The 12,287-nt window shown below is 32.2% G+C and overlaps 1 protein-coding gene across 1 annotated transcript; it reads right to left on the reverse strand.

Annotated features, from left to right (window-relative positions):
* Positions 1 to 7,715: 7,715 nt before the first annotated feature.
* Positions 7,716 to 11,662, reverse strand: LOC127728259 (leucine-rich repeat-containing protein 57-like). Its single transcript, XM_052235544.1, has 2 exons — positions 11,514 to 11,662; positions 7,716 to 8,625 (listed from the first exon to the last, which is right to left on the reverse strand). The coding sequence occupies exon 2, from the start codon at positions 8,610 to 8,612 to the stop codon at positions 7,791 to 7,793; it is 822 nt and encodes a 273-aa protein (XP_052091504.1). The 5' UTR covers positions 8,613 to 8,625; positions 11,514 to 11,662; the 3' UTR covers positions 7,716 to 7,790.
* Positions 11,663 to 12,287: the final 625 nt, after the last annotated feature.

Below are 12,287 nucleotides of genomic sequence, written 5' to 3' on the forward strand. Positions count from 1 at the left end.
CAGTGGTGTTCCATATTTTATATCTTGAAGAATACACACATACTACAAAAAAATGGGTAATACTTCCTGTTACTAGAAATGTCCGCATTGTATTACAGCCCAAAAAAACTTCAAATGTATATGGTCAAGTGGCAAAATTTGCCGAAGTGCGGCTGAAAAAAAAAGATCTATTTTTTCCACTGAATGGGTAAGGCATATTTTTAATTGCTCTTTCGTAAATAAATTGAATATATTTTCTACACTTTGAAAATATGAATTTAAGTTTATGATTTTTGTTCAAACCCTAAATGGATAAGCTCGCAATAATCAGTGGCGGATCCAGAGAGGGGCGTAGAGGGCGTACGCCCCCCCTTTGCTTGCACGTTTTTTTTTTGTTTTTTTTTTGTAAAATGATTAATCAGACTAGACTTTGTGAACTTTGCCATTTCCCGTGTATTTAATTTTTATGCGACAATTCTTTACTTATAAAGATATTTTTCGCTCGTATTTTACTGTAATATATTATTGATTATGTCAAAGTCATGTGATTCTCTACGGTGGAGTTGACCAGTTCGTCGAAAAAAACTCAGTCATTTTGAAATTCAAATTACAGTAACACATTGCTTAGGCTGAGGATGACAAGCATGACGCTTTCAAAGCGACAAAGTATTGAGCAAGAACGTATTGACTTCAATTTCACAATTCCACCCAACAGAAAGTTGTACTCTATTACACTCTCATGAAAAAAAAAGTTCCACAGCAATATTATTTACCTACGAAAACATGTTTAACCCCACACGCCCCAGCCCATTAATAATATTGATGAATATTGATCCGCAGTCAGTAAGCTCGAGATATACATTTAAAGTCTAAGGTACGGACCATTTGATCTGAAGGGGCAGTCTGAGATATTTTAGAGAAAAAATTATGACCCTGATTTTTGCCTTAAACAAAAATTCTTGCCGTATCTGGATTGAAAACAATAATCTTGTCCACTTTTTTGCTATTAGAAAAAAATATTTTCAACAGAATTATTTAGCATTAAATGAACATGATGAATAAAAAACGGGCGTAATTTTTTTTTTTTTTTTTTTTGGGGGGGGGGGGGGGGGGGGTTGCATGTGAATCCCATATCTGACCGGAATGTCTGTTTCGCCGAACTTATATACTGAATACTTTTTCAGGCCCGACTGCAACCTGCCTGGGTGTGGCCTATATGTCTCCATGTGTCGACCGTCATTCACAACTTCATTGTCATTTCCGACTCATTCGTAGCCTCTGGTTGATTTGGAACCCCTCACTTCCATTGTTGGGTGAAACATTTCAACCAAACATTTGGATGAAAATTGCTTGTTTGTCTTTCTTCGTGTCGGTCGTATTGTAAATTTCATTGAATAGCCGTATATCTTGTTTACAACAAGAAATCTGTGAGGTTATGCTAACTAACCATACAACAAACGAGAATTTTCCATGTCCATTTTTTACTGACAAATCCCACATCAAATATATTAATTAGTACATAGCTTTGGATCCATCCAATCATTTGAGAGAATACGGCACCAGAAATGTCCAACCCCTACACTTTAAGTATAAAATGCATTTTACACTTATTTTATGTTTTTTAGTGAAAAAAAGGTCCAAAAAATTTTCGCCTCGCTCCGCTCGGCAAACTTTAATACTTCGCCCCCCCCTTTCCAAAATCCTGGATCCGCCCCTGATAATTCCAATCATGTATCATCAAAGCAGGAGTAGCACAAGATTTCATTCTGTATATTATCTTTGGGTAAAAAATTTGCCAGTTAGATATAAATAAATAATTGCGCTCTTGTAAAAAGAAGGATGTGTCATATTACCTAATAGTAATAGTAATGAGCCTAAACCATGAAAACAAGCATGCATACACAAAACTCATTCATGATATACTATGGCATGAGACATTAACTGCTATGGTCAACTGATTTCTTTCTTTGTTTTTTCATGTTCACCATTTTCTATGATTAACTTCACAAATCAGTTGACCATAGTAATTCATTTATGATTTATCTTACCAAAAAGAATAACAATGAAATCAAACCATTTAATATCAATATTTAGTATTTATACAGAAAATTTGAATTATGTCCAGTGCACGATGTTTTGTCGATATTGTCAACATCGCAATGTATACTTTATCGTGTCATTAATATGTTTGCATAGTTTCCTATCTATATATATATATATGTTCTGTACCTTTTTGTTTCTACGTTCACATCGTATACATCGTGATGTTGACAATATCGTGTCAACATCGTGTTTTATGTTGTATATAGAGTCTACACCTTTTCTGCTTACATCGTTCACATCGTATACATCGTGATGTTCACAATATCGTGTCAACATCGTGTTTATGTTATATATTGAGTCTATACCTTTCTGTTTACATCGTTCACATCGTATACATCGCAATGTTAACAATGTCGTTTTAACATCGTGTTAATATTGTATATCTAGTCTTTACCTTTGTGTTTACAGCGTTCATATCGTATACATCGTGATGTTGACAATATCGTGTTTACATCGTTAACATCGTATAAAAGAAGTGTACCAAGTTTATACCTTGTTTACATCGTTCACATACCATACATCGCAATGTTAACAATATCGTGCCAACATCGTGTTTATATTGTATATCGAGTCTTTACTTTTATGTTTACATCGTTCACATCGTATACATCGTTATGTTGTCAATTTCGTGTTTACATCGTTCACATCGTCTACATCGTATAAATCTTGTGTACCAAGTCTATACCTTTGTGCTAACATCGTTCACATTGTATACATCGTGATGATGACAATATCGTGTCAACATCGTGTTTATATTGTAAAGAGTCTACACCTTTTCTGTTTACATCGTTCACATCGTATCCTTCGTGATGTTGACAATATCGTGTTTACATCGTTAACCTCGTATTAACGTTATGTAACAAGTTTATAACTTTGTGTTTACATCGTTCACATCATATACATCGTGATGTTGACAATATCATGTCAACATCGTGTTGATATTGTATATCAAGTCTAAAATTATGTGTTTACATCGTTCACATCGTATACATCGCAATGTTGACAATATCGTGTTTACATCGTTCACATCGTATTAATGTTGTTTACCAAGTCTATACCTTTGTGCTTACATCGTTCACATCGTTTGCATCGAGATGATGACAATATCGTGTCAACATCGTGTTTATATTGTAAAGAGTCTACACCTTTTCTGTTTACATCGTTCACATCGTATACATCGTGATGTTGACAATTTCATGTCAACATCGTGTTGATATTGTATATCGAGTCTAAACTTATGTGTTTACATCATTCACATCGTATACATCGCAATGTTGACCATATCGTGTTAACATTGTTCACATCGTATTAATGTTGTTTTACAAGTCTATACCTTTGTGTTTACATCGTTCACATATTATACATAGCAATGTTAACAATATAGTGTCAATATCAATAACATTTAATAAAAAAAGTTGCTTTTATTGTTATTAGTATAGTCTTTAATTTATATTGTCATATCCTGTTTATATTCTTTCCCTATATTTCTTATGTGTTTACATCACTCGCTTAGGCAACATTGCAATGCTCTTAACTATATAGTTTTCAGCATAGCGTTTATATTGCTTAATAATCAGCGTTTAAAAAACTCTAGCGGCATTGAGAATAATAATGTTGTCGACGTAATGTCAATTCCTACAAAGATGAGCAAACATAGGCGGATCCAGGGGGGGCCTGGGGGGCAGCGGGCCCCCCTTATGAAAAGTTCTGGATCCGCCACTGGCAAATCAAGAATATCAACACAGAAGCATGTGAACAGACATTTCAATTCATTGCGAAATATTAATATGAAACAAAACATGTGTCACACGGAAAATACAATCTGTTTATGTTAAAGCTTTCTGACATGTTTAATATGGATCGTCTTGTAAGAAATAGAAAAAAAATCAAAGTTTTAGTCCTCTAGCTAATGTTAATGACCATACCTACAATAATGATTTATTATATAATTTTAATTAATAATACTTTACTTATAAATTTAAATCGGTTCATTTGAAACTTATCTTTAAAAGTTTTTGTGCATATGAAAAAAGAAAAAATACTCGTATTCATAAAATAGAAATGATCTTTAGCCATTTTTTTCCCAATAACAATGTAAACGACACAAACAGTATACAACAGTTGTTTCAATTTAAAAGATGTTGACACAATATAGTGTTAACATGGTTAATATGACGATGTAAACGATGTTCCTACTATAACTGTACAACATTGTATACATCGCGATGTTAACGATGTTAACGATGTCAACGATGTAAACCAATATGTAAGACTTCATACAATGTAAACGATGTTGACACGATATCGTGTTAACACTGTATAAATTGCGATGTAAACACGATATCTTTACAACATTGTATACATCACGATGTCAACGATGTAAACAGTATGTTAGAGTTCAGAAAATGTAAACGATGTCGACACGATATCGTGTTTACATTGTTTACATCGCGATATGAACGATGTCAACGATGTAAACAATGTATAAGAGTTCAAACAATGTACACGATGTTGACACAATATCGTGTAAACATTGTAAATGTAGCGATGTAAACGCAGGTTTAGATGGAATTGGTCCAAAACTTTTAAAGCTAAGTGCAGGGATAATATCGCCATCACTAACTTTTCTAATAAACAAAAGTATAACGTCGAATCGTTTTCCACAAAAATTAAAACTTGCAAGAGTAACTGCTATACATAAAGGAGGACCAACAGATATTCCCTCCAATTATCGTCCAATTTCTATTTTAAATACCATATCTAAAGTTTTTGAGAGACATGTATGTACACAGTTATATGCATTCTTAAATAATAAAAAAATGTTACATATCGCTCAGTCAGGTTTCAGGGAAGGTCATTCATGTCAAACAGCGCTGACTAAACTAATTGATGAATGGTTAAAATATTTAGACAATGGAGAAATAGTTGGTACTGTGTTTTTAGATTTCAGTAAGGCTTTTGACCTTATTAACCATGCCATACTTTTAGAAAAGTTAAAATTTTATCATATCGGAGAACATTCGATAGATTGGATAAAATCATATTTGTCTGAGAGACAACAAGAAGTTCAATACGCTAACATTAAATCTGATAAATCGTTTGTAAAATATGGAGTGCCTCAAGGTTCTATTTTAGGTCCGCTGTTATTTTTAATTTATATAAATGATTTACCACTTCATGTTAAACAATCCGACATGGATTTATATGCTGATGATTCAACATTGCATTTTCATAATAAAAACATTGAAAAAATAAACAGCATATTGCAAAATGATTCAAATGCTATACAATCTTGGTGTAGCAATAACAGTATGAAAATTAATGCACAAAAAACAAAGTGTATGAAATTGGGTTCAAAACAAAAACTAACACAACTATCAGAATTATGTATTACCGTCAATGAAACAAGTATTGAAAATGTCCATTCTTTCAAATTACTTGGAATTGACATTGATGAAAATTTAAGCTGGAAGGATCATGTTGATCGTATATGCAAGATTATCTCATCTAAAATATCACTTTTGTTTAAAATTAAAGTATATTTGCCTATACACACAAGACAACTATTATATAATGCATATATTCTACCATATATAGACTATTGTAGTTCAGTTTGGGGAAATTTATTACAAAAAGATTCAGATAGAATCATAAAACTTCAAAAAAGAGTAGCAAGAATTATACTTGAATGCGATATTTCTGTTCCATCTAATTTTATGTTTTCATCTTTAAAATGGCTATCTTTTACAAAAAGAATAAAATACCAACAATCAATTCTAATGTATAAAATTGTAAATGGACTAACACCTGATTACTTAACAATGCTAAATATTAATGATGTGCAACACCACAACTTACGATCTGTCTCTAATAATAATCTATTTGTTCCAAGACCAAATACAAATTTTTATAAAAAATCTTTTCATTATTCTGCAACAAAGGTATGGAATAATTTACCACTCAAAATAAAAAAATGTCGAAATGTGGAATTATTTAAGAAACATTGTTATAATCATTTTCTTGAAAATTCTATGCAAGTCGAATAATTTGTTTTCTTTCTTTTATTGTAAGAATAAGAAAATTTAATCAAAACTTTACCAATTATTGCCATTTATTGCCATTTGTATGTTTGAATGATTGAATTGTGTATATACTAGTAATATATATTGTATTTTAATGTATGAATCGAATGTATGAATGTTAACTGTATACATGTATTTTGTTTGAGGGCCTCAATGAAAATTAGACTACTTCTAATTGAGTTACCCTCTTTAAATAAAGAATTTATTATTATTATTATTATTATTATTATTATTATTATTATGTGAACACGATATCTTTACAAATTTGTAAACATCGCGATGTTCACAATGTCAACGATGAAAATAATATGTAAGAGTTCAGACAATGTAAACGATGTTGACACGATATGAATTAACATTGTAAATATCGCGATGTCGACAATATTGATTAAACATTGTGCACTGGACATGAATGGAAATTTTTTATCAAATATCAGTAAACATCTGGGTCTTACTTTGTTTTTAATCTTTAATGCTAAGTGGACCTAACATAAGGTTTGCTGTCACATTGATGTATACCCAACATCTCTTTTTATTCATATAGAACAAAACACAAAAGCTTTTGAGCCCTTAAATATAAATGACATATTATTAAAAAATAAATGGGGAATGTGTCCATGGGACACAGATGATGCCCCCGCTTGCATATCATACAGTTTTAATACATTACTGAAGAACAGTAAAAGTGACGCTTCCCAAATTTGTACTTGATCTGAGTTTTGTGGTAATAAGTATTGTGTATAAGTTTCATAACATTTGGTTGAGGCAAACTAAAGTTAGAGAATGGAAACGAAAAATTTTGCAATTTTTCCATTTGTAAAGGGGCATAACTCTAGAACAGTAAAAGTGACGCCACCAAAAATCAAACTTGATCTGTATTTTGTGGTAATAAGCATTGTGTATAAGTTTCATAACATTTGGTTAGGTAAACTTAAGTACGAGAACAGAAACGAATAATTCAGCATTTTTTTCCATTTATAAAGGAATATAACTCTTGAACGGTTAAAGTGACGCCACCAAAATTCAATCTTGATCTGTGTTTTGTGTTTATAAGCATTGTGTATAAGTTTCATAATATTTGGTAGAGACAAACTAAAGTTAGAGAACGGAAACCAACTTTGGGCTGTACGTACGGATGGACGTACAGACGGACAAGGGTAAAACTTAATGCACCCTCCGCTTCGGCTGGGGCATAAAAAACATAATAGTCAAAGCTTTACTAGACACATTTTAAAATATAGATATTTTTATGGAATATTTGTATTAGGTAGAATTCTGAAGTTATATAGTCCGAAAAACAAATAGACTGATGACTGACTTTTTGTTGGTGTTTTCAGCACTATTGGTTATATCTTAGCAGTCAGTTTTTAGTGGTGAAGGCAGCCAGAGTGCCCTGAAAGAACCATCAACCTATGACAAAAAACTGGCAATCCCAGTCAATTAAGATTGGAGTCGAATGCACATTCCATGTTGTGAGTTCATTCAAATAATTACTCTGAAAAACATCAATAGGAGAGGTACACAGTATTACATATATCTGCCTTAAAAAACTAAGTATTGACAGCCTTTATTTTAAACTTTCAGGACAAGAGTTTCCATACAATATCTATATTTTGAATTTTAATATTATCTACTTGGTTGTATTCTTTTCTCTTGAAAACACACATGATTGTCAAAAACTGACTCTTCGGTGAAATATCTTTTGCATGCACTACATTTCATTACATTGGGTCCCAACATCTCTTGGTATTTTTCTGCTGAAGTTAAGAATTTTTTAATGATTGGTGGCACACTGGTAGCAGACAAATAATCAATCTTTGAATCAATAATGGTTTCAATGCATATTTCAATCAATGGTTTCAAACATGTAAAATTGTCTTTATAATATGGTTTCCATCTTGCCCATTCATTCGTCCTATTTTGACGTTTTCGGAGTAAGGCATATATAGTTTCAATTCCTTGCAGACACAATTCTAAAGGTGGTGAAACTAAACCAACATTTCCTTCAACGTTCAGTATTTTCAGTGTTTTCAATTTTGTCTCAAACACGAGTAGTTCTGTAGGTAGTCGTTCAAACAAGTTATAACTCAAATCGATGATCATCAGCCTTGGAAACAAGCCCTGCAAACGAAACATTGTAGCCGGAAGTTGTTTTAACTTGTTTTGTGATAGATTCAGTGCTTCTAACTGTTTCAAACAAACAATTGACCATGGTATAAATTCTATCAAATTATTTGAAAGATCAAGTTTCGTAACATTTACAAAACGGCCAATGGTATCAGGAACAGTAGTGAGTTCAGTTTTTGTGATAGTCAACTTGATTACTTCTAGTGGGTGTTGGCATGTTGATAGTGATGCTGCATCAGATATAAGATGGTGCCTTGACCTATATGTTCCCATTTCTCCTCTGTCTATCAGCTGTAACAATCTGCTTTTAACTGCACCCATGTTGATTGTTATTCTAAAAACGAAAATGGAAATGTACTACACAAAACAAAGTGTGACAAGAAGAGTATTTTGAAAGATGTACCAGTACTGTAAATTCAGAAATTTTTGTGTGCATTTGAAATTGTGACATTAATTATAATTATTTAAGGAAATATTTCATTGTAATACCTGTAATGCTATTAATTTTTACATGCAAGTTTTTATTTTTGCCAAACCTATCTTGTTGTAATTTTCGCAACGAATTTCTGAAGTTATGTAGTAAATATATATTACAGTTTGTGAATCTAATGATGTGAGGTATTTGTGAATGAGACATCAACCAAACAGCACAATGAAAAATAAAAACATCTATAGATAAATATATGGTTTTCTGCAAATGTCTTTAGTTTTTAAGCATCCATGTAAGTTTTCTAATAAAAGAACTCATAACTCCTACCAAAGTCAACTGATAAAAAATTCTTGTGGGTATGCACATCTACATATTATGTTCTAATTATATATATCTACCAAGTTACATGAAATTCCGTTGTGTGGTCTCAGAGGAGTTGCAATGACAAACTGTTGCAGTAGTATATTTAGGCCAAAATTCTTAAGTTCAAAGGGGCATAACTCCCAGAAAAAAAATTGAATCATAATTCCCTGTCAATCTGCACATCTACATAGTATGTCCTTATTATCTACAAAGTTTCTTGATATTCTGTTGTGTGGTTACAAAGGAGTTGCGATGACAAGAACAGGAATGACGGACGGACGGACAGGTCAAAAACATTATAGCCGATGGAACTTTGTCCCTTGGGGTATGATAAAACATAACTTTATGTTTTGCTGTACAGAATGAACATTGTATGGTCCTACATCCTGTAAATACTTATATTTTGGCATTGCACAGGTTATGCTTTTCTCAGACTGTTTATGTCGTCTTTAAACTCAATCCTTTGGATGTGTTCTGATTGATATTCAAGCCTTGAAAAACATGTTTATTTATTAGTTGTAATTAGCTTTGATCTAGCTTTCAGTAACTGAAGATTGGTACTTTGTGTCTTTTTGTTAGCTGTTTTTTTTTTTTTTTTGTGCTTAGTGTCAATCTGACCCCTTTCCAAATGATTTCTACAGTTTAAAAATAAGGAGATTGGTGGACCAAAGTTCAAATAAAGTTGTTTTTTATGTTGCACTGTTACACCACTGTCCAAAGTAAGTGGGAAGGTTGAGTGCTCACAAAATTTTTTAATCCAGCCACATTTTTTATGTGCTGGATTCCCAAGTCGGGAACCCGTAATTCAGTGGGTGTCATTGGATGCTGTCTGCCATATTTTTTTTTCATCTATTGTTTACATGTAAGCTTAAATCAGGCTGTTGGTTTTTACTACTTATATTTTATTTTCTTAATCATAGGGCTCATTACAAGCATATCAATCAAGTTACAGATACAGACAATACAATATAATTATGATTATTAATACATATAACAAACAATAATTGTTCAATAATAAAAGGGGGATAATCAGTCTATACAGTATACAAAGGAGGATAACTCCTGGTCCACATCAAATATTCATAAAATTATTGTTTATGACATAATTTTTTTCTTTTTAATTTTTGTCAAGATAGAATATTTGTTCTCAGATATTTTACCCTCCTTGTTTCAAATAAAGATTAAAGATAATCACTGAAATCTGATATAAATTGCATGTCATTATTTGACATTATCCAGAATAAAAGATCATCTTTTAAATCATGCAATTTTCTCAAGTTACGAAACTTATTAAAAATGTTATTAAGACATGTAAGATATGATTCTCTAATATTATTATATATAGGGGTATGTAAATAAAAAATGAGCTCAATCTTCAACCATGCTGAGTGAGCAAAACTTCCATATTCTATCTTGACGAGGTAATACAAATTTTCCTTGCCAATTAACAATTCTTTCATAACAACATCTCTCAATTCTGAGACTTACTTTTGCATTTGACATGTTTCACATTTTGTCATGTTGGGGCCTTTTAAAGCTTACCATAGTGTATGGTTATTGCTCATTGCTTTATGTCCTTTTGTGAACTATATTTGCTTACATTCATGTCCTTTGGTGAATAGTTGTTTTATTGGCAATTATACCATATCTCCTTGTTTTTATATTGGTTTGTTCATATACAATGTAATTAAGTTACATTTGTTACTAATATTACTTTCTCAGAGACCAGACAAGTTTGTAGAAGTTATCAACACTTACAGTGTTATAGATCATTCTTCTGAAGTACAATGTCTCGATTTCTCAATCATTGACTGGTTGTCTCTTGCTTTATGTCTAGTGACAAATATTCCACGATAGATCAAGAGAGGTCTGAGAAGTTATTGTAACCATCATCACAGAAGTCATAAATTTTACCAACTAAAACACTAAATGTAGTCCAAATCAGAATGGATTCAGGCCTGGGGCACACCTAACACATGCCCAATAAAATTTGTGAAAATATATAATATTTTGTTAATTTCAAAAATATTCCCACCACTAGGTGAAAAAGTTAGGGCCTGGGGGGTTAACTTACCTATTATCTCTTATATTGGATATAACCCTACAAGCTTTGGTAAGAACCTGTGAGTGACTTACAAAACCGAGTTTAGTCTATAATAGAAACACAAAGCATATATGGGTATCCATCCATGACACAAAATCAGTACATGCACAACAAAAAACACAAAAAAGCAAAGGAACTATAGACTATAAAACACTGAATTATGTGCCCTAAAAATTTCTCGTAAGTTCCTACAGCCTTTGGTTACAATGCCTACAATTTAAATCTGGATATGTTCACCCTTATGTTAAAATTGTTGAATGAACCCAAAAACCTCCTACATGTATTTAGGGAAAAGTGTAGAATTAAATGTAATTGGTTACATTACCGAATGTAAGTGGTTCTCTTCGGTGACACCGGCTTCCTTCGCCAAAAAGTTCTATCCGCCTAGCCAATGGTGTTGATATTGATCAACGGAAACTAAAAAAATGTACTGTTGTTTACATGTTTCTAAATATATCTATGATGTTTTCCCAACTAATATTGGAACCGAGTACGGAGGAGATAAAGTTTTCGTATTCGGAAATGTGTTAACAAGCCAATGTAAAAATTTTAACGCATTACTATTAAATTCCTTGATTGATTCATGTATTAACTTGAATTAACAAATATTGTTTTAATGTTATTCCGAAACACCGAGGTAAAACGTTATAGTAAAATCCTTGTTTAAACATTTAAAAAAAGTTAATTCAGCCTGGGACTATTACATTTAGCCTGGCATCCTGACCTAATCTAATACTTCGTCGATAGACTACTGTCGAGCAGTGAGCCAGGATCCCAGGCTATATTTCATTATACCGACATACATGTGTATATATGTCTCTGGTATAATCACATGTATGTCGGTATACTGAAATATAGCCTGGGATCCTGGCTCACTGCTCGACAGTAGATGAAGTATTAGATTGGGTCAGGATGCCAGGCTAAATGTAATAGTCCCAGGCTGAATCTGGGACTATTATACCAGAGACATATATGTTAAGTACGAAGTTGAAGAGCATTGAGGGCCCAAAATTCCGAAAGTTTTGGTAATCTATTCCTGAGGTAGAAAATCCTTAGTATTTCGAAAAATTCAAAATTTTATAAACAGTTAATTTATAAT

This window comes from Mytilus californianus, unplaced genomic scaffold, assembly GCF_021869535.1.
Source record: "Mytilus californianus isolate M0D057914Y unplaced genomic scaffold, xbMytCali1.0.p SCAF_2, whole genome shotgun sequence".
Taxonomy (NCBI): domain Eukaryota; kingdom Metazoa; phylum Mollusca; class Bivalvia; order Mytilida; family Mytilidae; genus Mytilus; species Mytilus californianus.

Coding starts and splice junctions, on each gene's coding strand:
- LOC127728259 (XM_052235544.1), bottom strand. CDS start 8,612: ATGGGTGCAGTTAAAAGCAGATTGTTACAGCTGATAGACAGAGGAGAA.